The following is a 27,507-nucleotide window of genomic DNA, read 5'->3' as shown; positions in this document are numbered from 1 at the left end:
GGGACTCCCCGAGGCAGAGGTGGCTGCTGCGGCCCCCACACACACCCGCAGCTGCGCACGGCCACGGCCCGCCGTCCATCCGGCACCTTCGCCAGCCCAGAGGTGGCGTGCGCTCCATTCCTGCTGGCCCGCCCCAGGCCCTGCCGCCAGCCTGCTCCGCGCCTCCATGCCTGTCCAGCTCTGCTCTGCACTCTCTCCTCTGTCTCCTCGCTCCCCTCCTGGCGGCCTCTGCTTCCTTCTCTTCTCACTGTCCCTCTCTTTCCTTCCTCTGTGTCTTCCTTCTTCTGTAGGAGCCTCAAACCACCGTTATCCATAACCCCGTGGACGGGATTAAGGTACTGCTGCCTCTTCCCTGTCACGCTTTCCTCAGGCAGGAGGCGCCGCCTGGACAGGGGTCTGGGACGTTGCCCCGGGGCAGCATGGTGCAGTGTCCCCGGCCACCCCTCCCCAGGGCTCCCACTCGGGAGCTGTGTCCGGCTGCCTCCCCCTCCGTCCCCTGGCGAGGCCCCAGCGCTTCCTGCTGAGTGGACCCTCCCCTGCTCCTCTCTGCTCTGCCATCTGCTCCCATCACATTGGCATCTTCACCCTGGGGCCCGGGAAGGGGCTGGCTCTCGGGTGCGGGAGGGACGGGGCTGCGGCTGAGTCCTTTGCGGGACAGTACCACACGCCCACACACAGCTCCCCCGCCAGACTCCACCTGTGCCCGGGCTCCTCACAGAGCCCCCACAGTGCCTCTGTGGGGCCCCCACTTCCTCCTGGCCAGCACCACCCCAGCCCACCATCAGAAGACCTCTTTCTCCATGGCAGGAACCCACGGGCCACAGGGCACCCAAGGGCCAAGACAGCCAAGAGCTTGGGCATCCTCCCTGCCTGGCAGTGGGGGATGGGTGTCCCTTGGACCCTGTGCGTGTCTGGGGTTGGGTCATGTTTTTCCTGTGAGGGGCCCCTCAACAATCTTCTGGGCTGTGGTGAGCCCTGACCCTACGCCTGAATTCCCCCAGTTCTGGTCTAGGGCCCAGAGCAGTGTCGCCAGTCAGTGTCCAGACCTGAGGGAGAGGGTGGTGCCTCGGGAACCTTTTGAGATGTTTTTTCTGAGGAGCAGAACAGACTCCCTGGGGACTTGGTAACAGGTGGATGGTCTTTATAGGAAGGGCGGCAGCAATCTGAGCAGGGTGGGAGTGCTGGGGCACTTTCACCCTCTAAGGCTGCCTGGGAGGTGAAACTGGGGCCTGGCTGGACGGTTTAGGCCTGGGCGGGGTAGGTGACCCAGGAGGGTCTCATCTCTTCTGGGGCAGGGGATGTGGGTGGCAAGTGTGCTCTGCCTGGGGAGAGGCCCAGGTTCCTGGAGCCCTGTGAGGACCTGCACATTTATTAGAAGCTTCTCAGCCTGTTCGCAGACGCACGGGCCTCTGGGCTTCTGCTTCACCAGGAGTCAGCCAAATCCTGTTGTGTCTTAAGTCCTACAATTTCAAAAAGCCAGATTTCCTCTCTCGTTAAGGGGAGTCAGCTAAGCATGCCAGAGTCTTTCTTCAGGGCTTGTCTTGTTGGGAGAAAGTGAAGTCGAGGCCTGGCGATTGGGGACGTCAGGGGGCAGGGAAGGCCTCGACTCAGGAGTCCTCACCCCAACCTTGTGAATGGGCCCCTCCTGGGGACCGGCTCAGAACTGGGCGCCTTCTCCTCTGGTTGGGCTGCCTGAGGATTTTTAGGGCTGGGGCTCTGCAGCTAAGAGAGAGCCTGTCCCCTGAACCCTTAGCCTCTAGGTTCTGTCAAAGCGGCCGGGGCAGAGGCCCATCCCGGAGCCTGGGCTGATCCCAGTGCAGGCCTGCCCTGTCCGCCTGTCCTCAGCCATGTCCCAACCCGCTGCCTTCCTGTGTTTCCTCAGGAGTCTTCCGACAGCACCAACACCACCATAGAGGACGAAGACGCTAAAGGTACGTGCACTCAGCTATGGCTGTGCTGGGCTGCTCTGGAGGCGGATGGGCTTCAGTGGGTGCGATGTCCTGTGACGTGGGCTCAGGGTCCCAGCGACTACAGTCTCGCCCTGGGCCTGGGTGTCAGGGTCTGTGTGGCTGAGACAACTGGCGGCTGAGCAACGTCCAGGTGGTTCTTCGCACCAGGACCCTCACTCACTCCGGGTGACCATGAGCTCTGTCCCCACAGGCAGCGAGTTAGTGGGTAGAATTTGCTCAAAGGTGACGTCGTTCTTCAAGCTCCCTAAGCTTACGATTCTGTCCAGCGTGCATCTGCTGAGCGGCCGGGCAGCTGAGTGGTGTTTCCCTGTTTGCCTTTGCTGACTCAGCCCCTCCTCCTGCGTGCGCTTCTGGGCCACACCCTGACCTCCGCAGCCCCCTCCCTACGCTGAGCCAGGCCACTGGTCTTTCATATACCTCAGAAGGACCCCAGGGCACCCGGCATTGGGGCATGCTCCTCCAGGAAGGGGTCTAACACCTCCAGGTGGTCCACGTGGGGCCTCCTGACCCTCACACCTGCTCCTCCAGGAAGGGGTCTAACACCTCCAGGTGGTCCACGTGGGGCCTCCTGACCCTCACTGTCATGCCGTCACGTAGATAAGCCCTGAGCTGCCCTCAGGGCTTCCCAGGGGTCCGACGGGGAGAGAACAGGCCACTCCTGCCCTTCCCTCCTCCTGCCTCTGTCTGCCTCGTGTTCACATCTGTCTGTTCCACCCCAGCCCCCAGCATCTCTGACATCCTGAACTCGGTGAGAAGGGGCTCGGGGACCCCAGAAGCCGAGGGCCCCTTGTCAGCGGGGCCCACGCCCTGCCTGTCTCCAGCTCTCCTAGGCCCCCCGCCCACCCCGTGTAAGTAGAGGCCCCCAGGCCTGCTGCCTCTTCTGCTGAGGGCTCACTGCGAATGGCCGGCGCTCAGTGGCTTCCTGCACCTGCGCCTGCCCTGCACGCCCAGCTCCCCCAGGCCGGGCCTGGCTGGGCTTCGGCCGGGCACATGCGCTGACTTGGTGGGGCAGCTATCTGGCTTCTCCCTCCAGGGGCCCACCTCCCACCCCCTACCCCCCACTTGCCACCTAGCTGTCCAGCTCCAGGTCTCTCTCCCAGAAGGTCTGTTCCACACCTGGGCAGCCCATCTGGCCCCTCTGCAGCCCCCCAGGCCCCCAGGTCTTCTCTGCTGAGATGCTTTTCCAGCCTGGCTGTTGTGTGCCCTGCTCTCCAGGCTGCCCCTTGTTCCTAATGTAACCCCAAACCCTGAGCACCCTTCCTCAGTCTGAGGGGTGCCCAGGAAGGTGCCAGAACTGGAACCCCAGCCAGGTCCCCAGGAGCTCATGCAGAAGCAGATACTATGGAGAAGAGAAGGCCTGACCTTCCATTGACCGGGGGCTGTCCACATGGGGCCAGACCATTCTTCCTGTTCTTCTTTTTTCCACCCATCCAGCACTTCCCAGGAGCTGGCACCTGTTGGCTTCTTGTAGGTCAGGCTGCCTCTCCTGGGAGGGTTCCCTCTGCCCTCAGCGGCTTCCACCCCACACGGATGGACAGAAGCATCTACCAGTCATTCCTGCAGCCCCTTCACATGTTCCTCTCCATCTCCCCTTGTCCCCTCCATACCCCCATGCTCCCCTGTGTCCCCCACTCTCTGGCTTGGCTGTCAGTCCATAGGTCTCCCTCCTGCATGCCCCCAACCCTCCTGCCTCATGTTCATGTCTGTCTGTTCCACCCTAGCCCCCAGGATCTCTGACATCCTGAACTCGGTGAGGAGGGGCTCAGGGACCCCAGAACCAGAGGGTCCCCTTCCAGTGGGGCCCCTGCACTGCCCATCTCCGACTCTCCCTGGCCCCCTGCCCACCCCGTGTAAGTAGCACCTTGAGTGGCCTGGTGGCTGCTCGGAGGGGCTCACGGTGCGAGAGACCCCAGCCTTGGCACACACCAACTGTGCTCTAGGAAGGGCCAGAGTGTGGGGGAGGGTCGGGGCATGGGGTCCCTCTGCTGGGTCATAGGGAATTGCATCCAAGCACATGAAGATGCCATCTGGTTTCAGAAAACGGAGATGTGGTCAGGAAGTGTGTGTGTGTGTGTGTGGACAGCTGTGTGTAGGAAGAGCTGACCTGGAACCCTTGCTGCACGGTGGTCAGAGGTTGGAGCTTGCTTCTGATGCAGGGGGCGTGAGTGGCCTCAAGATGAGGCAGCCCCTGCAGCTTCGGGGTGGAGGGTCCACTCACCGGCTGGGCCTTGTACACCGTGCGGTGCCGGCTTGGGTCGGGGGTGGACCTGCCTGGACAGTGATGGCATGGAGAAGAAACACCATCCCTGGCTTGGGAAGTTCTGGCCTTGGGGCTGCCTGAGTCTGGACATTAGGGAGCAGGCTGGGGACGGTGGGAGGTGTGGACTTGGGGGGCAGCCATGGGCACGGCCGAACACGAGAGTGGGAGGGAGAGGCTGGCGCGGGCTGGGCACCTCCCCAGGCAGGGAGGAGCCGTGCGGCCGCCTCCCCAAGCTGTCTGCCGACTGCTGGCCAGTATCGCTTACACGGATGGATGACATCCCAGGGCTGCAGCCACTGCCGCCCCCACCTCCAGGGAGATACCGGGCTGGGGGTGGTACTGAGACACTCTCAGAGAAGAGGCTGCTGGGCCAGGGGCTTGGCATGGCAGGGCAGTGGCTGGGTGAGTACCCAAGTGCCAGATGTGGCCACGGGCCACCCCCCATCCCCTCTGCAGGTCAGGCCTGGGGGGTGCGGCTGCAGGTGGCCAGAGGGGAGGGGGAGAGCAAAGCCACAGGAGCAGCGGCCCAAGAGGTGGAAGTGCACAGCCTGCAGGCTCAAAGGGCACCGGGTCCACCCTGGGTGACATGGGAGGGCATGGGGCAGCCTCTGCAGGGGCACGAACCCCCTAGAGCATTCTGTGGTTGGCTGAGGACCCCAGCAGGGATTGGTTGAGAGGATCTGAGGTGCGTGGCTGGGGTGAGAGACCAGGTTCTTGCTGGTAGGGGGAGGTAGGGGGCACTCAGAGCTCACAGAGGGAGGCAGGGAAGGGACATGGTGCAGCTGTGGCAGGCGCACAGTGGGGCTTCTGGGAGTGGCCAGAACCACCACTGTCCCATTTCTGCAGTATCTTGTCTGATTTTAAGGGGCCTTGCTGCCCTTGCGGAAGTGGAGGGTACGCCCAAGGGGACTGGCCTAGAATGTGACCCCCTCAGGTCCACATGAGCCATCCCAGGGCTGCAACCTGCCCTCAGAGTCTGTGCTGTAGCCTGGGGGTGGGTGCTGTAAGGACAAGGTCCACAGTGGGTGCCCAGTAGCCAGGTGAGATGTTAGCACTCCAGGCTACTTTCAGGGGCCCCACAGGGTCTTCCTGAGCTTGGCTGGGGGATGAGGGGGCACCTCAGAAGGGGGCTGAGAGCAGGAGGGGCCAGACAGGGCTGGGCAGAGGTGTGGACAGGACATTCCCTGGAATTTGGGCAGGGAAGGCACACAGGTGCCCTGCCCTGTTGGCACCAGGGCCTGGGTGGCACATCCTGCAGGTGGGTTGCGGGTCCCCTCCTTTCTCAGGAATCTGCGCACCAGCTGTCTTAGTGTGTAAATGGGGCAGGTGCCTCCTGGCCCACCTCAGGCCCAGGCTGCTCCCCACCCCAGTGTTCCCTAATCGGGGATTATGCCCAATCCAGGCTGATCCCTGAGCAGCTGCCCTGCCTCCTGCAGCCACCGCTGGCTCTGAGGGTTGGGCTTGGGGCCAACCTGGGGACACAGGAGCCCAGGCCAGGGTCAGAACCTATTCTATCTCCACCTAGACACTTTTGGTCCTGGGCTCGATGGCTGGCCCTGAGAGGAGGCAGAGAAGAACCTATTCTATCTCCACCTAGACACTTTTGGTCCTGGGCTCGATGGCTGGCCCTGAGAGAGAGGAGGCAGAGGTAGCAGTCGGCCTCTGGGTGCCTGGCAGGCCTGACTTGGCCCTGCGGCTCTTGGCAGTGGCAGACCCCTGCCTACCACCTCAGCTTTGTCCCTGGAATTGCTGGGGGCGGGGGAGCAGGGGCAGCTTGTCCTCACTAACAGGCTTCACTGCCTGGGTCATCCTTTCCTGCTGGGCCGCTCTTCCCTCCTTATGTGGCCTGTTGGCAGTGGCAGACCCCTGCCTACCACCTCAGCTTTGTCCCTGGAATTGCTGGGGGCGGGGAGCAGGGGCAGCTTGTCCTCACTAACAGGCTTCACTGCCTGGGTCATCCCTTCCTGCTGGGCCGCTCTTCCCTCCTTATGTGGCCTGTCCTTCTCCAGGGGCCTATATATTGAGGACACAGAAGTGCCATGTGCTATTTGGGGAGACATAGTGGAGATTTGGTCTTGCCGAGGTCGTCTTGCCAGGGTCACCCCACAGTCAGGAGGTATCCAGGACCGCTTACAGCAGACTTGGCCCCCTTTCTGCACAGTAGTAGGTGGGCGGCTCTCATATTGGACCCTGTTTCCCAAACTTCAGGCACAGTTACCACTTTTGATTGGTGCTGTGACCACGTAGTTCCTCCTTTTCTGTTTACTTAACACTTTCTCTTTATGCGGACTCCCATTTTTAGGAACAATTTGTTTACAAACACTCCATATTACTTTGTTAAATGAAGGTTAGTTTCACTTGGCACAAGTACAAGGTGGCTGTAGAATCAGAGTATGCTGGAAACACAACGAGCAAAGCAACGTCTCAGTTCCAGCTGCATTCCCCTGTGCGCCGGGGGGAGGGGGAGCTCTCACAGGAGGTTAGAAAAGGGAATTAACAAGCATCAGGGGTATTTGGGACATGTGGACACCACAGACTTCTCCCTTGACATGGTTAGAGCAGAACTGGATGGTCCTGTGGTCCCAGGGGAGAGAGGGCAGAGAGGAGGGAGGGATGTCACAGCTGGGGTGGGCCCTGCACTGGGGCTGCTGCATGTGCTGGGACAGAGCCCTGGTGCCCTCCTGGAGCTGGGCAGGTGGACGTGGGGCTTGGAGCAGGACTCATGGTGGCCTTAGCAGGAACTGCATGGGAAGGGGCTTCTAGAGCCTGCAACCCACCTTCCTAGTGGCCAGCTTTCCAGGGTCAACCAGGTGGGTGGGGATTGGGCTTCAGCAGCAAGACTGCCCTGAGCAAAGATGCTGACAAGGTCAGGCAAGAAACAGAAACAGGAGGATAGCAGCAGTACAGCTGGTCAGGAGAGAGGCCTTTCAAGATGGGGCAGCTCACCAGCGCACATGTGCACACACGTGCAAACACATGTGTGTTGAGTGGGGTGCCCACACACCAACTCAACACACACACACAGCATATGGGCAGGTGCACATGCAGGCACACACATGCACATGCGTGTGTGCACATGTATGCACTTCGTGTGCATGGTCACACACTTGTGTGCACAAGCACACGTGTGCATGTGCTCACATGTGCAGGCACATGAGTGCACTCAGCTCCTCAGAGGTGCCATCGAGCTCCTCCTGCTGCCACTGTGCAGCAGGGGCTGTGGTGTCCCAGAGTGGGTGCAGCACACGTGTTCCTGGGCAGACATGGGTGCCCCTCACACCCAGCACACACATGGGCACGCCTGGGCTCCCACGCAGCACGCAGTTCTCCTGCCTTGTACTCAATCCACATTCCAGGTGGGCGGCTGGGTGGGGTGAGTATCCAGAGGGCCTGGAGGTGCTGGTGGGAGAGTGAGGGGTGGCCCCACCACCACTGGGCCACTTCAGAATGAAGTGTACATGCTTGAGGGCCAGCAGTGCCTCCCAGGGGAATTTGCTCACGTGGGGCCCTCCACGGCGACACTCACCGCTGGAGGGTGGAAGCCGCACACGTGCCACTGCCAGGGCCTCGGTGTAAAGACGGCGTGTACGCAGGAGGACACACAGCCTTCGCGGTGCGGGCGGGCCAGGTACCGCCTTAGCAGTCTGGGGCCACCCAGGGGCTGGGCCGGGGTGCACAGAGACACGCGTGGGGAGAGCTCTGGGAAACCTGCCTCCACTGCACTTCTGGGGGCCTGAGTTTTTACCCCGGGTGAGTTACTGCTTTAAAAAATCACAATGATAGCTATGTGTGGGGCGAGCCTGTGTGCGTGTGCATGTGTGTGCATAGGTCTGCACGGAAATGGTTAAGTGCCCCCCTCGGGACAGGACTACTCAGGACAGGACTCCTCAGGAGAGTGAGTGAAGCACAGGACTGAGGAGGCATCTTTGACTGTATCTACGATGTTTCTTTCAAAAATGTCTAAGGGAATAGGAAAGGCTTTGAGATGTGAGTCAGCAGAGTGGGGGTTATACTGTTCTCTCTGCTTCTTCCATATATTTAAAATATTTTACAATGAAAATAAATGGTAATAGAAACAGACAAGGGGCCACCGGAGAGCACCTAGGCTTCTGGAGGAGCATGGGGCGTGGTGGTTGCAGGACGGCAGGCGTGGAGTGGCGGGCACGGCTTCCAGCGAGCAAAGGGACCCTCCACACTTGCTCTTCCTGCTGCCTGGGAACCCACCCCGCCCACCTTCTTGCCCCTCAGCCTTTGCTCCCGGGGACCCTGCAGCCCACAACCTGTGCCTGCCGCCCCCGCCTGCTGCCACTTCTCCTCAACCTCCATGTGGACCCTGGCGTGGCCCTTAGTAACCCCCAGAGGTGCTGGGTGAAGAAAGCGCTAAGCAGAGCACAGTGCAGGATGGAGCCAGGCAGGTGGCAGATCAGCCTGTCCAAGCTCAGGGAAGCTGGGGCAGGCCTGGTGGACTCAGCCCACATGGGGACAGGTGGTGACCGTGGGGCAGACACAGCCTCACGGGGGCAGGAAAATGACTGTAGGGTGCACACAGCTCATGTAGCAGCAGGAGGGTGACCATGGGACAGAGCTCACATGGTGGCAGCAGGGTAACCATGGGATGCCCATAGCTCATGTGGTGGCAGGAAAGTGATTGTGGGGTGCACACAGCTAATGTGGTGGCAGGAGGGTGACTGGGTAGACACAGCCATGTGGTGGCAGGAGGGTGACCATGGGGTGGACACAGCCACGTGGGGGCAGGTGGGTGACCATGGGATAGACACAGCCATGTGGGGGCAGGAGGGTGACTGTGGGGTAGGTAGGTGGCAGCTTGTTCTCCTTTCTGCATTTTCCAACATTTTATAATGTGGATGGAGTATTTCTGTCATTTGAAAACGTTTTATTTAAGAAAAACTAGAAGCTGTTGCACTTGGACATGAGGAGGCCATTGGTGACCATGGAGGGGATGGCCTGAGCAGATGGTTTGGGTGAGAGGTCCACGGGGTTGTCTGGAGAGGAGAGGCTGGACCCAGGTGGGCGCTGCTGCGTGGATGTCGCCCACAGCTTGTGCTCCAGGCCCCTACCTGGGCTTTGTTGGGGGGCATCCAAGGGGGGCCCAGCCAGTACCCAGTGGTCACAGGCCGGCGCGTCTCCCTGCAGCCCGGAAGCAGGAGATCATCAAGACCACGGAGCAGCTCATTGAGGCAGTCAACAACGGCGACTTTGAGGCCTACGCGTGAGTCCCCTGGGGGCCAGGGGGCTGTGGGAAACTAGGATGCAGACCTTGTGGGGGCCCTGCTCCAAATCAGGGCTCCACAGGGTCCCTCTCACCTGGATTTGCCCCCCAGGAAAATCTGCGACCCAGGCCTGACCTCATTTGAGCCTGAAGCTCTGGGCAACCTGGTGGAAGGGATGGACTTCCACAGGTTCTACTTCGAGAACCGTGAGTGAGAGAGCCGGGCGTGTGCACGAGGGGGCGGCACCCTGCAGGACCCCCTCAGCCCCTCCCAGGCAGGGCAGCGGCCCCCCAGGAGTGCCATCCTCTGTGTGCCCAGGGTTGGCCAGGCCCCTGCTTGCTCCTTCTGCGGCAGTTCTTCCAGGACAGACCAGCCCCAGTCACACTGTTAAAGGGTCCCATGCCACTCCAAGAGAGCCAAGCCCTCCCACGGCGGGGAGGCAAGACTGGGGGTGGGGCTTAGGCTGGTGGGACGGTCACACTGGGTGGCCGTGGTGCCCGAGCCCTGTCCCTGCCCACCGTCTACAGTGCTGGCCAAGAACAGCAAGCCAATCCACACGACCATCCTGAACCCCCACGTGCACGTCATCGGCGAGGACGCGGCCTGCATCGCCTACATCCGGCTCACACAGTACATTGACGGGCAGGGCCGGCCCCGCACCAGCCAGTCCGAAGAGACCCGCGTGTGGCACCGCCGTGACGGCAAGTGGCAGAATGTGCACTTCCACTGCTCGGGTGCACCCGTGGCCCCGCTGCAGTGAAGGTGAGTGCTCCTCGCCAGGATGCGGTAAAAGTGGCTGCGGCCCCGGGGGCGACAGGGAGAGCCTGAGCTCTGCAGGCAAGGCCACAGGCATGAAGTCATTAGGGACGATGGCAAGCGGGCCATGGCCGGCATCCCCAGAGGATTGGGGAGCTGACCAGAGCTTGTTGGGTCACGGGTGCAGGTGGGTCCTGGCTCCCTGCCCATTTGTCAGGACTATTAGGACTGAGACAGGGGTACCCCAGCAGCGGGTGTGGTAGGGCCAAAGCCCGGTTTTACGGGATGGTAGTAATTGGGTCCAGCGCCTCCAGCGCCTCCCCTGAGTCCCTCTCCTTTTTGTGGGCGTTAACTTTCCCCTCCTTCCGGGTGCCGGCAGTTTGCACACAGCAAAACCCAGGGTCAGATGGGGAGAGGGCTGCTGAGGAAAGTGACCTGCCCGCCCTGTTTCAGAGCTGCGGCCTGGTTTCATGGATGGAGTTGGCGTTTGGAGCCCGGTCGCCCTGGGGCGCACGGCCCACCTGTCGCATGTTTGTGTCTGCCTCGTCCCCTCCCCTGGTGCCTGTGTCTGCAGAAAAACAAGACCAGATGTGATTTGTTTTTAAAAACAAGATGACGACGACAACCACAAAAAAAATTGACATCGGATGAAATGGAAAAAAAAAAAAAAAACTAAAGAAAGGAAAAAGCTATAAAAATCATTGGCATTTGTGGGGCCGCCCCACCCAAGCTCCACGTGTGTCCGTCTACACTCCCAGCCTCAGGGGCCCAGCTGGGGCATGATGGTGTCCTCCAGGCCTGTCCTGCGTGCTGGGCGGTGTTAGTTTGTAGGTAACGCACACCCCAACCTCAGGCGTCTGCATCTTCCCGCCAACGCATGGGCTCCATGTGGTGCGCTCGCCGTGGCTGTCGTGACATCAGGTGTCTTGGGAGGACTCTGGGGCTGTCGGGCTGCCTCCCCTCCTGCTAGCCGTGCCTGAGCGTTGCTGTTGTTCCTGCTTCCTCCTTCCTTCCATCCCCGTGAAGGGCTGGGTGTGGGCTCCCCCACTCCCAATGTCCCCGTGCACCCCACAGAGATGGCCTGCAGCAGAGCCCAGGCCAGCCCCTCGCCTCGGCCGGAGGAGATGGGGGCACTGCCCCTCAGGCCGTCAGAGAAGCCCATGGGCTCAGGCCTCCAGCTCTGGTCTTTCTGGGGGAGCAAGGTGCAGAGAGGGTCATGCCTGGCAGGAGACGGCTGAGGACGCCGTGGCTGCAGCTCTGACACAACCACCATGGAGGGGGACTGGCCTCCCTGCTATTGGAGGCTCCTGTCCCTTCTCTGCTGGCCAGTGGCAGATGTGGCAGCTCCAAACCCTGTTTTTCCCCCACCTCCACCCGGCAGCCCTCCCCTTGGCCTGTATGGCCTCTCCCCATGCAGCTGGGAGCAGACTTCACAAAAGACTGTGGGCCCCGAGTCCCTAAGTCCCCACTGAAGCTGAGGGAAGTTTGCCTGCTGCTGGAGTTCAGGGAAGCGGGGGCTCGGGGCTTGGTCAGGTGATGCAGCAAGTGCCAGAGAGGGGTCAGAGGTGGTGGCTGCCGGGCTCCTGGGCTGAGGTGGGGGTACTGGCAGGTGTTTGCTGAGGAAAAGTGCTTTGGAGTCTGGGCCTAGAGCGAGAGCCACAGTGGAGTCTGCCCCACGGGGCCATGGGGGCGTGGGGAGACAGGGCTGCCCGAGCTCGCCCAAGCCCACTCCCCGCCCTAGGTCTTGGCGGGGCTACAGTGTATGATGGTGCCTTCCAGGTGGCCCAGGGGCACAGCTGAGGAGGGAAGGCAGGCTGGGGGCCCAGGACACCAGAGGATGGAAGGAAGGTCCTGCGGGGACAGTGGTGCTGCCTCTAGGCGCTGGCCTCAGGCTCCCACAGTTGAGGGTGCCGTCAGGAGCCTTGACTGCAGAGGCTGGGGGCTCCCAGCCTGAGGCCTGCCCACCTTCAATTCATGTTGTTTTCAATAAGGATTTTCTTTATCTTCCCCCAAAAATCAAGCCAAGGGAGGGGCAGGGAGTGGAGAGCAGGACACAGGATCCTAAACTCTGAGGGGACTGTCCACCAATGGACACTCAGAGTGGACGCTACCTTCCGTCCACACCGTGCCCAGGACAGCTGTCCCCACCCATGGACACAGGGTAACATCGCCAGGCTCTGTGCCATGGACAGCGTGCAGCCTGCGGTGGCCACCCTGGCGTCCTGGGCCTCCTCCCGCCTCTTCTGCTCACCTTGTTATCTCCACGGAGCTGCCTATCTGGGATAATTTGGGAATTTTTTTTCTGGGGGATAATTCTTTTGCATGACCCCTCAAGAGTAAGCCACGCCCACTCTGCTAGCTAGGTGTACGCAGTGTGGTGGCATCCGCCACCTGGCCAGCACCACAGGGCGTCGGCTGCCCACAGTGCTGGCCGGCCTTCCCTCTTCTCTCTTTTTGCTGAGTTTCATTGTCTTTTCTTTCTGAGCCTTGTAAGTGTACAAAAATTATTATTTTGTTCTGTCTCGGGAAACTGCAAATAAAAGAAAAACAGGACAAACTGCTCCAGGCGCAGCTGGGTGCTTTATGCTGGGACCCTGCCTACCCTCTGCCTCACAGTGCACCCCCAAGCCAGTCTCTGGCCCAGGCCTGGCTTGGGCCCCTTCTCTGACACGGGGGTTAGGGGGTATGGAGGCCTGAGCTGGTCAGATGTTCCTGATCCCCTCTAGGGTGGACACCCCAGCCCCAACCTCCCTGACCTCTTCATTCACCCTAGTGGCCTCTAAAGATGAAGCCAGGAGGGGCAGCCTCTAGGCAGGAAAGAGCCCCAGGACTAAGGCCCCCAGCTGTCCTGTTGAGCCTCTCACTTCACCCCCTGCCCCATTTGACACGGCACTGCTTCCATGGGTTATGCACTCGGTACACAGGCCAGCTCGGACGTCAGACATGGATGTCAGATGCAGCTGCGATGCAAAGATGACATGGCAGGCAGCTGTCATGGGGGTTGGGAGGCTCCACAGGACCTGGAGCACAGGGCAGAGATCTGGGTGCAGCAGAGGGACTCAGGCACCTGGGAGCGAGCCAAGGGCCCAGGTCAGCAAGGCCAGGTGCTAGGGGCCTGTAGGTCAGGGCCAGCATGGGGATTCGTCCTGAATGGAAGGGGACGGGCTACCTCCCAGGCCTCTCCTGTCCTTGGGCTCTGCTGGCTCCTCTGCAGCCTCAATGCCCTCCTCCTCCCAGACACCATGGGCGGACCCTGTTGGTCCCCTCCCCGTGCACCTTCACATTTCCATGGCAACCTCGCCCCACCTCTTTCCATACCTTGTCCCAGGCCTCACGCTTTTCTGGGGCAGAAGCGTGAGCTTCAAAACAATCCCAGACACTGGACACCCCACCTCCACCCATGGGCCTAAGTAACTTCTGATACAGCAGGTGCCCTACACCCTGTCAGTCATGTCTGCTGGGAGCAGGGGAGCCTGAAGGATCAGCCTCCTCTGTCCTGAGTATCTGGTTACAGACATCTTTGTTCAGGGAGGAGGGCCCTTGATGTCAGCTTCTCACTCCCCATGGGCTGTACCTGGCCAGGTGTTCTCTGGTGTGGGCGGGCGGATGTTGGATCCCAAGAGCCGGTGCAAAGATCTAGGCCAGTGATGTCAGCTTCTCACTCCCCATGGGCTGTACCTGGCCAGGTGTTCTCTGGTGTGGGCGGGAGGATGTTGGATCCCAAGAGCCGGTGCAAAGATCTAGGCCAGCCCCAGAAGCGCGCAGTGTCTGTCCCGGAGCATGGTATCTAGGGCTCCGCTTGCCTATCAGCTGTAATTGGAGGAGTCTTTCCAGGCCAGGCCTCCCTCAGGAAGCGGTGTGCTCTGCAGTCCCCTGCCCTCGCGCATGCATTATTCCTGAGGCCTTTCTGCGGAGGCTATCAGAGCACAGCACATGGGGCTGCACCACCCTGTGTGGGGCCCAGCACTCCTCACTTTTAAATAGCATGTTGGGCAAAGTTCCCTGGGCCACGTGTCACCCCAAGAAGGCTTAAGTTAAATCCCCGAGTGCCTCTGAGCAGGAAAAGCCAGTGCACTCGGTCCAAGGCTGCTTCCAGGGCCACGCAGAGAGGTCACAAGCACAGGCTGAAAGCCGGTGCTGGGCCTGCCTGCTGGGAGAGACCATGAAACAGGCTGCAGAGGAATAGGCCTGAAAGGACCAGCCATCGAGGCCATTCTCTAAATTCAAGACCGGATTTGGACTCGAGTCTGACATGCCTTGGATCACTTCCCAACTTGCAGGGGTCTGCTCTGTTCCTCCAGGGGACAGATTGTCATCATGTGCCCTACAAAGCCCCCTCCACTCCCAAAACACTTCCGCCTGTGCTTGGTGGGAATCCAGGTGGTCTCACACTGACCCCAGGGTCATAGGTGAGGAATGGGAAGCCCACACTGGCTCAGGGCCTCCTCCCCTGGCTCTGCAGCTATGAGGCAGCAGCTTTCCCAGGTTCCAGCTAAGACATGAGAACAAGATTCACAGACAAGGCTGCTTCTACTCCAGGGCTCCCTCATGTGTTTAACAGAAAAAAGAAAATAGGGTTCTGCTAGAAAGGTCTAGAGAAAGGAGTTTGTGTTGGGCCTAGAGCTGCCACTCCTGGACAAGACCCACCCAGGATAACTTGGACCATCACCCTCTCCCCAGGGGCAGGGTATGGCGAGAAAGGATCCCCCTGAAGCTCAAATAAAACACAGGACCACTTTGCAATTCCAAAAGACAACTTTATCCCAACAGAGACCTCTCAAACAGAACACCGAGAAGTTAGGCAGTAGTTATATAAAAAACACACTCTTGCCAAATGATTTAACGTTAGCATACTACAGGGTGCAGGGAAAAGCAGGCGGGCCCTGTGTCGTCACTGTGCTGAGTCAGACCCGCCTACCCCGGCTGCCCTGCTCAGCCAGACCCAGGCCCAGCCCCTTGAAGGGCAGCCAGAGGTGGCTGAATGTCTCACTTCCTCTTCTCCCCAATTCACTACCCACCCCAACATCCCTCCCCAGCATCCTCCACATGGGGACAAGGAAAGAGGCAATGTCCAATGGCTCTTTCTCCCTCCCTCAGGATCCAGGCCCACCTCACTACTCCTCAGGCACCAGTCAGCAGGCTGGGTCTGTGCCTTCCAAGGGGCACTGGCTGGGGGTGTCCATAGTGGTAGGACCACCACACAGCAGGGGGAGGCCAAAGCTCTTTGGCCAGCACGGTGCCTAGAGAAAAAGGGCAGTGGCAGGTAAAGAGGCCCCACCCTCTTGCCTTGCCCACCCCTCCCCAAACTGGGGATTTGGGACTCCCAGCAGGGACAGTGGGGGCTCTCAGGGCAGAGATTCCAAGGATGAGTCCACGGGCTCAAAACTCGTCAACAGCATCCAGCAGGGGCTTCCAGGGGGCCCCATGTGCATCCTCAGCACAGTGGGCATGAAGCAGCAGTTTGGACACAGCACTAGGACTCCAAGGGGCTGGACATCTTGGGCTGCTCCAGCTATGTCCAGAGTTTAGGCCTCAGCTGTGGCAGCTCCTGCCCCGGGTGGGCACCAGCTCAGACCAACCCTCGGCCTCCACCATCCCTGCAGCTGTCTCTGACCATGAAGGGGCTCACAGGCCTGCACTTGCCAGACCGCAGGCCGGCTGGCATCTCCTCCTGGTGTCCATGGGAAAGACCCATGTGTTCAGATGCACAGGCCCAGGCAGTTGCCAAGACAGTCTTGTAGCCAGAGAGGCAAATAAAAACCAGTCTTGAGAGACTACAGCACCGCTGCTTTGATCCTGATGTTCAAAGTCAAATTGCAGGTCAAGGCAGGTGTCCCCCTACCTGGGCAGCTGAGTGTACCTGTTTGGACCTTCCCTGAAGACAGGAGCTCCAGCTGACTGTCTCACCTTCCCAGGCTCAGTCCCCAGCCACACACCACCTGTATCTCAGCTCCTTCCCAGCACCTCCCACTAGTCACTCCCTGGTACTGGATGAAAGGTGCTCAGGATGGGCCCTGCTGCAGCAAGAAGCCAATCCCAGCAGGAACAAGTCTCAGAACTTGTGAGATTTCAGCTCCTTCCCAGCACCTCCCACTAGTCACTCCCTGGTACTGGATGAAAGGTGCTCAGGACGGGCCCTGCTGCAGCAAGAAGCCAATCCCAGCAGGAACAAGTCTCAGAACTTGTGAGATCCAATGACTGTTTCCACCCCCACAAACCCTGAGTCTGAAGCGCTGCCCACCACCAAGCTCTGGCCACTGTGGTGGGCTCACCCATCTCCAACAGTGGCCCCAGGGAAGGCTTTCCCAAGAGGCTTTAAACTCTGCCCACCCAGCCCTGTCAGCAGGAACCCCCCCACCCCAACAGCCCCACTCACTGGAGTGTTAATATGGTTAATGTACAAATAAAATCCAAAGACATATCGAGAATCAAGAAAGTGCTGGCTCTGACCTCCCTCTTGCAAAGAGGACGAGCCGTTGAGCATCCACAGGAGCCACTCGGAGTTTATGGTTTCATTTGCCCAAAAATACACCTTTGGAGGACTCAAATTCTTCCCCCAAATCACAACCAGACATAAGAATTTGTATGTTCCCCACCCTTCCACCATCCCTCGGTTCCTCCCAGGAACTCCAAATTAAAAATGGACAGTCCGCCCCACTCCAGATCCTCTTCTATGGTTGTTTCTTCTCTTCTGGAGGCTGCAGTTTTGATGTGAATGATGGTGACGGTCCAGCACAGGGCCTCTGTGGCCTGTGTCACATGATTGCGCAGCACGAGTTTTGTTTCCTGGCCTTGAAAGAAAGAAAGAGGAGCTGAAGAGAATTGAGGAGGACCAGGTGGCCCCAACCTCAGCAAGTGTGACAGAGGGAGCTCTAGGAAATGCAGTTGGACAGGGGAGAGGAAGACCCCACAGGACTGTCTTCAGGCCTCGAGGGAAGATGTTCATAGCAGTTCACAGCACCAAGCACAAGGTGAGCTGCGACTTCAAGTGCTAGTCTGGGATCTTTATTTTTTCTATTTCATACCCCATTAATACTATCAAAAAGTGAGTAAAACTGCTGACATCAGGCCAGGTTCAAGCAAGGAAACAGCAATGCAAACTGGAGTGGCTGGGTATCTTAGTTTTGCCACCACTCTTGTCAGTGCATCTGACCATACATGGTGGTATTTCTTCCCAGAGGATGGGCTTCAAGACAGACAAACATGGTCCCCACTCAGTGACTGCTGTTACCACCCTCTCCCTTCCTTTCTGGGCACAAACAATCCTCCTAACCCCACTTGGCCATCTCCCTCCAAGGTGCACACGAAAGCAAATGTGTGTGGACAGACCAAGGAAAGTTGTCCCTACCACTGTCCAGCACTGGGCCAACATGCCATCTCCCCCCAGGAAGCCACCAGCACTGAGCTGAGAGGAAGAGGCAGCTGGCATTGACCACCTTGTCAATGAAGTACTCTGTCAAAGGGAAATTAACTAGAGGCTTAAGGATGAATGCCTAACTGCTCAGCAGACAGAAGGAACAAGGGCAAACCCCTGGTGATCAAAACCTGAACCAACTTCTGCCTTCCTGAAGAGGAGGTGCAGGTTCAGAAGTCACTGAGGCAGAGCAGCAGAGAGCAGAGCAGAGGCAGGGCGGAAAGCCTTCTGCTTGCATCTGCTCTGCACCCAAGTGATCCTGCTGCTCCTCAGCTGGGCCTGGGGCACGCACAAGGAGTGAAACCCAAATCTCAGAGGCAGGGCGGAAAGCCTTCTGCTTGCATCTGCTCTGCACCCAAGTGATCCTGCTGCTCATCAGCTGGGCCTGGGGCACGCACAAGGAGTGAAACCCAAATCTACCATGATCAAACAGTCCACAAGAGACCCACTAGTAAATGGAGTGACAGAAGAGACATGCCTTCGGACAAGGGACACCCAGGTGTGGCCAGGCGCTGGGTACTCACAGTTTTATAGAAGGCTTTAGACTGCGTTCCCAGCACTTCAGATTTGGACACCAAGTCGTCTAGCTTCTCACCTCGCTCTAACAAAGACTCCATGGTGTTGTGCTGGGCAGAAGAAAAAAGAAAACTCTTTGCTCTGTTCAGTAAGTGACTGCTGACAGGAGCTCTTCGTGGATGTTGTCAAGGGAGAAAGTACTTCCTCTGGGCTCTTCTCCAACACACGAACATTTCTAAGTATTGGGAGTCAGTCACACAAATTACTGTCCCAGTGAACAGAACAGGACCTGGTGACATTCCTAAGGAATCTGCAAGTTCTAACTGGGATGAAGAGAACTGGCCAAAAAATCATCCCCAGCACAGGCTTAGATAACCACTACTCTGGGAAAGCTCATGTATACACACATTTATATATTAGTAAGTATGTGTATGTGGTGACGGTTTCTTTGGGAAGAGACCTGTAGCTGGGCACTACATGACTATACTGGGTTGAAAAGTGGCCCCCAAAACTTATGTTTACCCAGAACCTCTGAATATGACCTTATTTGGAAATAGGGTCTCTGCAGATATAATCAATTAAGATGAGGTCACACTGGATTAGTGTGGGCCCTAATTCAATGACTGATGTCATTAAGAAAACAGAAACGCAGACACACACAGAAGAGAAAGCCATGTGACGATAGAGGCAGAGACAGAAGTGATTCGTCTATAAGCAAAAGAATGCCAAGGAGTACCAGCACCGCCAGAAGCTGGAGAGAGGCCTGGGACAGATTCTCCCTCAGAGCCTCCAGAAGGAACCAACTCTGCCAACACCTTGATTTCAGACTTCTGGGCTCCAGAACTGTGAGAGAACAAATTTCTGTTGTTTTAAGTTACCAGTTTGTGGGTTTTTGTTAACAGCAGCCGCAGGAAACTAAAAGAGTGGGAAATCTGTGCCCTCTGACACAGCAGCTGTGGACAGCTGCTGAGCACTCGGGATGAGGTGAGTCCAAACTGAGATATGCTTTAAGTGCAAATACCCAGACTTCAAAACCCAGACTCAGTATGCAAACCATCTCATATCTATTTATACTGATTACATGTTGAAAAAAATACTATTTAGATACATTAGGTTAAATAAAATATGTTAAAATAAATTTCAACTACTTTCCTTTTATCATTTGAAAACATGGCTCCAGGACACCAAGAATTACACACACGACTCCCATCTGTATCATGTTCCTCCTGGACAGCTCTGTGACAGAACTTGTCCTGGTTCCCTAGAAGGATTGTGCCCTAGACATCCTCACTACAAACCCTGCACTTAGGAACCACCCTGCAAAAGGAACCACCCTTTTCGGAAGGGATCTAGGGATGGAGGACTCAAGAGAGCCAGTGGCCCTGCTGCCAGGACTCAGGAAGCAGTGGCTCACTTCCCTCCCTAGGCAACTGCTCCTAGAGCAGCTGTATACATATATGAAATGTCACAGAATGAGGAACTGGCAAAAATGTCCTTTATCCCTACACATCTGAGCAACTCAGATTTTTAGCATGAAAAGTTAACTGGGTTAAAACAGACATCAATAATCCAAATTTTACAGCAGCAGCTAGAATGGGGCTGGGCAACATGACTCATCCAGTCTCCATAGTGGACAGAGGAGAGAGAGAGTGGGTGTCCCAAGCTCTGTTGTACCCACATACTCAGACTCAAGAAACAGAAAGGACAGACAGAGCTTGGGTAGAAAATGTAGAGAAATGCCACCTGAGTGGTAAGAAAGCTCAATGGGTTACGAAAAACAGGGAGACGCCTTGAGATCCTCACATCTAACTTTTGTTCCAAAGCCATGTTACTCAGAGCACTGTCCAGAAGTCCTATGTTTGAAGCCCCTAGGATGCTTTTTATAGAATGCATATTCCCAGGCTCTGCCCCAGACCATCGTGTCCAACCCTAGGAGACACCAATGCACACTAAAGCCATGCTGGTGAGGTCAGGAAAGCTTCATACTGCGGGTGGGTTTTTGCTGGGTTTCATATCTACCCATTTATGTATCCATCAGCTGCTGAGCACCAGTGTAAACTAGGTATTATATCGTGAGTGGGAACGGAAAGATGCTGCAGTGCTCACATGCTGGTCAGGAACACATGTAAACAAGCAGTGACAATATGGTAACATTCAGAAAGGCCCGAGTGTGGGGTACTTGCATACAAGCCAGGCAGGAAAGGGTGTAGGAAAGGACAGGGCCCAGTCATGAGACTGCATTAGGAAGTCTGCACTTTATCCTGGAGCAGATTCGAGACCTGAAGGATGTTAAACAGCAAAGTGACAGATCAACGACTGCTGTCTGGTGGACAGACTGGAGGTGGATGGGAAGCAAGGGGACTACTGAGAGACAAAGGCCACAAGGGCTGCACCTAAGGTAAAAAACAGATGGCTGTTCACTTTCCACATGCAGTGCAGGATTGAAAAAAAACAAAAAAGAAGTAGAAGTAGCAGTTACAAATCAGGAGATTTCAGGTACAAATGCAGGCCACCAGCTCCTCTCAAACAGGCCTCACAACCCGGGGCCTGTACTCCAGAATGTGGCTGCTCTGCAGTCAGTGCGGTGTACTTCGGTCTGCCCACCTTCAACCCAGACGCTGCAAGGGGAGGTGCCTATCAGGGGGTCTAAGAACCGCCCTAACAAAGTCACCAGAGGAGGGGATCATGTACTACAGAAGGTCAAACCCTTGGAACCAGGTTAACTGCCCAGACAGGGAGCAGCCATGGGAAAGAGAGACTCAAGGGCCACAATGGTTCCCAGCTTGGCCCCCTATAAACAATGAGTGCTGTGAACCAAGACAGGGGTACAGGCGGAGGGACAGTCTGCCACACAGGGTGGTGAGGGCAGGAGTGCTTTGGTTACTATAGAAACAAGGACCGACTGAGTGCTCAGCCAGTAGCAAATCCTCCTGCCCCTTGGTTCTTGGGTTTGCTCCACCTTCCTGCTTACCAGGATTATTTTGGTCTCGTCTAGTTCAGCCTGCACTTTAGTCATGGGGTCAGCTTCTCGAGGGTTCTAGGAAAGAGCCAAAAACAAGAACAAAATCAGGACTACAGAGGCCACCCAGAAACAAGGCTCAAAACCAACAAAGCTGGACAAGACTTCAAAGGTTAAAAACCACAAGAGAGAAACAAAAAGTCTGCCGAGAGCTTGAGTTCCCAGGTCCAAAGGTGTATTCCCTGTGCTTTCAAATGGAAGGATAGAAAGAACACTGGCTCGGAAGCTGTCAGAAATTACCAGCCAAAACCGTCAGAATAGTTGGCTTTTCAGTTTCACAAACATTCTGGGCCACATGGTCTCTACATGATGTTTCTTTAAATCCTACCTGGTATCTACTGAGGTAACCGTCCAGGGCATCATAATGGATTGTAGCAGGGGAGCCCACGGGCCAGTCTATCCTGTCAACCTGCTTGGAGAATTCACCTAGAACCTGCAAGACAAAGGAGCCTGAACAAGTCTCCCACGTTGTGTTCACTAGCACACTCAGCGATAGCTTCGCCCTGAGCATCCCATCCTGAAAAAGGCTCCCAGGCCCCCCAGAGCCCAGGGAGGAGGGAAGAGGGAGCTATCTAATGGCAAGGGGGAAAATCTAGGCTAAAGTTCCTCTTTTCAAATTTTTATTATCATTAAAACATATCCTAAGTATTCTGGGGATCAAAAGGTAAGTATACCTACCCTGCGATAAACCTCACTTGGGGAATGATAAACGTATTTGAACTTCAAACTACGGATCTTCAGGAAAAAGGGGACTGGCCCTCTAATTTTCTGAAGCAATTCTTCAAAAATGGAATTTGGTCCTTTGGATTTAATCAACCACCAGATTTCCTGTGCTTTGAAGTGTTTTAGTGCTTTCAGGGTTAGAATTAAGCCTCTGACTTCAAGGAGTTTATAATTAGCTCCACAAAAAAAGTTAAAGAATACCAAGGTGCTAAGCTCTGAGGTCTGACTGACCTACATCAGGGAAGAGGGCTATGGTAACTGCGGGAGGCAACGTGGAGAGTGCAAGGATGTTCAGAGCGGCGCCTGGAGCAGAAGCACAGGGACAGGAAAGCAGCCATGAAAACACGAGGCACAGCTGTCCCCGAGGGCCCAGTCCAGAGGGGAGATGCTGCACCTCAATGGCCTGGACTCAGATGGAACAAGGGGCAGAAGCCAGCACCAAGGACAGAATCTGGGCAGGGATGCCAAACTGTCTATTGGTTTAGGGTAAGGATGGGGGCCAAAAACATGTTGACTTTGGCATACCACTTCATCCCTTATGCCTCGGGCACTGCAGTGACCCCAGGACCCAGTGCATGGATGCTCCAATTCCAGTCCAGACAAACCACAAACTCACCTTCTCCAGCAAGGTAAAGGCTACCCGGGATGGGTACTCATTATCAGCAATGACCACACCTGCAAGACCGTCATTCCGGATGTAGACATGGCACAAGTACTCTAAGACAACAAAAGATCAGACACATGAACAGTGACGTGAGAATTTCAGGCTTTTTTTAACCTCCCAAATTGGTCAAAGAATCACAATGCTGGGTTCCTGCCTTCAAGGTCAAATGAAGCCACTCTGAAGCTCACCAGATCTGAGCAAGGCTGTGGTGAGGCTTGTGACAAAAGATCAGACACATGAACAGTGACGTGAGAATTTCAGGCTTTTTTTAACCTCCCAAATCGGTCAAAGAATCACAATGCTGGGTTCCTGCCTTCAAGGTCAAATGAAGCCACTCTGAAGCTCACCAGATCTGAGCAAGGCTGTGGTGAGGCTTTCCAGTCTGGCTCAATGGACCACACATGGGAGCTTAGGCCAACACGTGCTCCAGCAGCAGCAAGTGCCCAGAGGCCTAGAATGCACAGTGAAGGCCTAAAGGAGTCACCAGCAAAGCAGAAAACACACCCCAGGTAACATGGCCTTGGGAGCATGTCCAAGTCTCTTCCTTGAGCTCAGGCCAGGTGGGCTGTGTCTTAGGGATTCATAGCCCTCTGAGGTCTGTGCTGCTCTCAAATGGAAAGAACTCCAGACAAGCCAAGACACTTCCACTTTCTTTAAAAACCCTTTCAAAGCTCCCAGAGCCACAGTCTTCCATATCAGAGCAACCTTGCTCTGCCTGCTCTACTCTGTGGTGGGCAATTTTGGGGGTGCTGGGGTTGGGAAAGTCATCCAGAAAAAAATTAGTCACTGCTGGTTGAGGTCTACACTGTGACTGTACTGAAGTCATCACATGATCAAAAGGTACAATTTGTACAAAGCCTTCTGCAAAATATTCACAATCCACAGGATTGTTAATTTTTATCACTTTGAAAGGATTCAGACATGACACAGCTAACCACATCCCCAAAATAAGAGAAATGTAAGGATTACAGCTTACAAATAAGAACCTTCTTGTCCTTAAGGACCTGACCCAGAAGATTCCAATGCTAAGCAACAGAAAAACAAATAAAAGAAGAGGGAAAGATTATGAGCCCCTGAAATCAGAAAAGGGCAGAGATGAGGAAGAGGAGAATGGAGGATTATCATACATGCTCTCCAGATTCTGTGCACATTCCCAAGTAAGTAAGAATCAAACATGGGATCAAAGTGCACACACAGAAATCAAGAAGCTGGCCAGTGTCTGAGGAAGCATCTTTAAGTAATAAAGTTGGGGAAGGCAGACACAGTCTGAGGGTGAACCAAGAGAGAACACTGACATGTTCATGATTCAATCTCACTTCTGCACAGGGATCCCACATAGAGTACACATATTTAATATTGCCTGTTTTGTATCTGATATGTGTATCATCAACTCACTAACTCCACATCATGTGACTCGAGGCCAATGAATGTGTGAGACAGTCTTTGCTGCTACCTGTTGAGGTTCATGTAACCCTTTCCTGACCTAACATATACATCTAAAATAAATGCATAAAAACTCTCACACAAAACCTGAATTACGAAGAAAAAATAATGTGTTTTCAGATTCCTGGTCCAAAAATATCTAAGCAGCACAGAATGCAGTATTACCTCAATAGTACTAGCTGTAAATCCTTTTTTGAGGAGTCAGCAACTCTGGAGGAGAAAGGCAACAATACCATATGAAGGTTGCTCACTGCTCTAAGACAGTGGGACACTCATCTTAAGTGAGTCCAAGCTTTGGGGGCAATTTTATCCAAAAAGCTTAGACTTCAACAGTGGGCACAGAATTCTGTGTAAATAGGAAAAGGGGGAGAAGGGAAGAGAGAACAAGCTAGCCGAGGGTGGGGTCCCGACAGCCCTCTCCATCACACCGCCCAAGGGCAGTATACAGTCCACACAAACTCACAAGCTGGCTCCTCTCACCTTGTTCTTTGACAGAAGCTCTGCTGCCTTTCGCGGAGCGCTCCACAATCAGCTGGCTTGTGAAGGTCATGAATTCCTGCACACTAAGAAACACAACACATATTTATCACATTCATCTGTCACCTTGTCCCCAACCCAATGGAAAATGACCTCTGAGCTTATACATCAAGGAGACATTGCTTCTTGGTTTCTTTCCTTTCCCTCCCAATGCTAGTAACAAATAATAAACACTGTACACGAACACAAATACAGATAATTATGAATGAACACTACCATTCAAGCCACATCTGCGTGCTACCTAGCTCATCAAAACAACCCACTTCCAGACTTCTGGGGAATTTTGTACAGGATACAGTCAATTTTACACTTTGTTCACAGCATGATTTGGGACACAGTAGAAAAGCAGAAGACACTTCCTGCTCTCAAGGGCCCCATTAACTTCCCAAAAGCAGGACAAATAAAAACTGCACTAGAAAAACACAAGTGGAAAAAACTGTTACACAGATGCACAACCAGTTATGGCTGTGGACACATGACAGACCCTGGCAAGGCCACACACATCTGCAGCAGGGGCTGGCTCAGGTCTGCTAGGGCTCATCCATGGGACTAGCCCAGGGCACTCTGGAAGGAATGGCAGGAAATGGCTTAGCCAAGACAAGGAAGTAGGAAATGGCTTATACAAAGGCTGAGAAGGAGCAGAGGGTTCATGCTGGGCCCCAAAAGGGAGATCTGGCCAGAATGGAACAATCACAGGAAATGGTCCAGCCAGAGGAACGGGTGCTAACAAGGAACTTCTGACTGGGGATGTAACATAAGGACATCTAGGGCCATCAAAGCAGAGTCCTCAACCAGGCATCCAGAGCAGAGCTCCCCAACAGAGCCATACAGAAAACTGAAGATGCTCAGAGTAGGACTGCAATTAAGTAAACAAAGAATTTCATTAATTGTGACAGCCTGTACACAAGGGCCAAAAAAGCTAAGAAACCATTGGAAGGTTTTAGTTTGGGGCCTGGTAATCATGGGGCAGGAAGGATGGAAGTGAGGAGGTCTTATGAGAAAATAAGCTCAGCTGAAACATGTGTTGTATGAAGAAACACTAGTAGAGATGTCCCTTTAGTACTGTAGTTATTAGTCATCTGAAACTAATGTGAGTATACCATACAAGAGAGGTATATGTCCTACAGTGAATTCTCTGAGAATCTTGAGTATTTAATGGGAAAGAAAAAAAGAAAAAGAATCAGAGCCAAGTTGACACCAAAAATTCCATCAGAGAAAAGCAACAACACAGAGCAGAGAACAGAGGCCATGGTAAAGAAAGCAAAGTATCAAGAACTTCCAGAAGAAGCCAAAAGATGATGCAGCAATTCCACTTCACATACATACCAAAGAGAATTGTGAGCAAGGTCTTGAAGAGATATTTTTACACCCATGTTCATAGCAGCCTTATTCACAATAGCTAAAACATGGAAGCAACCCAGGTGTCCATTGACAGATGAATGAACAAAATGTGATGTATACATACAGTGGAATATTATTCAGCCTCAAAAAGTAAGGAAATTCTGACACATGCCACAACATGGATGAACCTCGATGACATCATACTCAGTGAAATAAGCCATTCGTAAAAAGACAAATACTGTATGATTCACTTATATGAGGAACCTAGAATCATCAAAATCAGAGAGACAGAAAGTATAATGGTGGTTGCCAGGGGCTGGGGGAGAGGAGGGAATGGGAGTTAGTGTTTAATGGGCACAGCGTTTGTTTCATAAAATGAAGAGTTCTGGAAATGGATGGTGTTAATAACTGCATAACACAATAAATGTATTTAATACCACTGAGCTGTACACCTAAAAATGGTTATAGTGTTTAATGGGCACAGCGTTTGTTTCATAAAATGAAGAGTTCTGGAAATGGATGGTGTTGATAACTGCATAACACAATAAATGTATTTAATACCACTGAGCTGTACACCTAAAAATGGTTAAGGTGGTAAATACTATGTTATGTGGATTTTACAGTTTAAAAAAAGAGCCCAAAAGGAGCAGAAAGTTTCAACAAACTAACAACTGAAATTTTTTTAGATCCAGCCAGAAACTCACTGGGGAAGCACTCTCATCAAGAAGAGCTGCACTGAAGCAGTGAAAACAGAATCCAAATGGCAGATTCCACCTGACTTTGAGACAAGCTGACCACAAATATGGACACTATGGGGTCTTTCGCCTTTTGTGCCTGCGTCACCTCATGCCCTCCCATGAAGGGGCTGCAAGTGTCTGTGGTCCTTCTAATACATACCCTCCTGCAGTTAAAGTGCCCCCAGAAACATTTAAAAAGCCTGTAAGTCCTAGGGATCCCATGCTTCCTTCCAAACTTCAGTAAACCACCAGTGCCCAACCATTAAAAAAGCAAACAATCTTAGTTTGAGTCCTAACTGGTTGTGGTATAATCTCTGGGGGCCTCGGTAACTTTACCCATAAAAATATCTATCATACTTAAGTTTTGGGAAAGCCCACGAAAAAATATAATGAGGCTCCCTGGGTCAGAATCACTGCGTGGGAGGTGTTGGTTTAAAATATAGACTTCTGAGCCTCAATCTACTAGTTCAGAACAGTTGGGCGTTAACCTTAGGAATCTGCACTATTTCAAAGTCCCCTTATACTTCTTTTTCGACAGAAATTTGAAAAACACTGAGTACAGGACGATGTTCTAGAACGGCACAAGCTTCTTATGAGCGAATGCAGGATGACTCCTCTGAGGTACAGTCAGCGCTGACCGAGGAACAGGCCATGGCCGGGTTACACGGTGTGAGGCCAAGTCCCGAGCACGGGACCCCGGGCCCTCCGCGACCTCCCCTGGGCCGCCCCCTCCCCCGACCCAGAGCCCGCTCCTCTCCGCCCGGCCGCCTCGGCCCCGCCCGCCTGCGCCGGCACACCTGGACTTCTGGAAGAAGCTGAAGGAGGACACGTCGTACGCGGCTTTGAGCAGCACCGCTTTGGGCTCGCTTTTGTAGAGGACGCTGAGACTGTACAGC

General features: G+C 54.8%; 2 protein-coding genes and 1 long non-coding RNA gene across 4 annotated transcripts in view; 1 reads left to right on the top strand and 2 right to left on the bottom strand.

The window, feature by feature from the left end:
- Window positions 1-12,731, top strand: part of CAMK2B (calcium/calmodulin-dependent protein kinase II beta) — a 68,780-nt gene extending 56,049 nt beyond the window's left edge. Inside the window, exons 14-19 of one of the 2 annotated variants that reach the window (XM_008575866.1) lie at window positions 291-335; window positions 1,883-1,931; window positions 9,385-9,460; window positions 9,573-9,667; window positions 9,989-10,223; window positions 10,671-12,731. In XM_008575866.1, coding sequence (XP_008574088.1) covers window positions 291-335; window positions 1,883-1,931; window positions 9,385-9,460; window positions 9,573-9,667; window positions 9,989-10,221 — 498 coding nt within the window. In that variant the 3' untranslated portion in view covers window positions 10,222-10,223; window positions 10,671-12,731. The remainder of the gene's footprint in view (window positions 1-290; window positions 336-1,882; window positions 1,932-9,384; window positions 9,461-9,572; window positions 9,668-9,988; window positions 10,224-10,670) is intronic. The other variant, XM_008575864.1, reaches the window with a different exon arrangement.
- Window positions 12,732-14,953: 2,222 nt separating this feature from the next.
- LOC103592961 lies at window positions 14,954-16,467 on the bottom strand. The gene is made up of 2 exons (XR_550698.1): window positions 16,305-16,467; window positions 14,954-16,181 (listed from the first exon to the last, which is right to left on the bottom strand). It is a non-coding gene; the product is annotated as an uncharacterized LOC103592961 (long non-coding RNA).
- Window positions 16,468-16,699: 232 nt separating this feature from the next.
- Window positions 16,700-27,507, bottom strand: part of YKT6 (YKT6 v-SNARE homolog (S. cerevisiae)) — an 11,947-nt gene continuing 1,139 nt past the window's right edge. Inside the window, exons 2-8 of the mRNA XM_008575868.1 lie at window positions 27,409-27,504; window positions 24,477-24,559; window positions 22,506-22,606; window positions 21,495-21,599; window positions 21,119-21,184; window positions 18,156-18,257; window positions 16,700-17,008 (exon numbers count right to left, since the gene is read on the bottom strand). Coding sequence (XP_008574090.1) covers window positions 16,973-17,008; window positions 18,156-18,257; window positions 21,119-21,184; window positions 21,495-21,599; window positions 22,506-22,606; window positions 24,477-24,559; window positions 27,409-27,504 — 589 coding nt within the window. The 3' untranslated portion in view covers window positions 16,700-16,972. The remainder of the gene's footprint in view (window positions 17,009-18,155; window positions 18,258-21,118; window positions 21,185-21,494; window positions 21,600-22,505; window positions 22,607-24,476; window positions 24,560-27,408; window positions 27,505-27,507) is intronic.

The sequence above is a fragment of the Galeopterus variegatus genome, unplaced genomic scaffold, assembly GCF_000696425.1.
Source record: "Galeopterus variegatus unplaced genomic scaffold, G_variegatus-3.0.2 Scaffold1247, whole genome shotgun sequence".
NCBI classification, from domain to species: domain Eukaryota; kingdom Metazoa; phylum Chordata; class Mammalia; order Dermoptera; family Cynocephalidae; genus Galeopterus; species Galeopterus variegatus.
The sequence above is the reverse complement of the archived record's forward strand: the minus strand, read 5'-3'. Positions and strand labels throughout refer to the sequence as shown.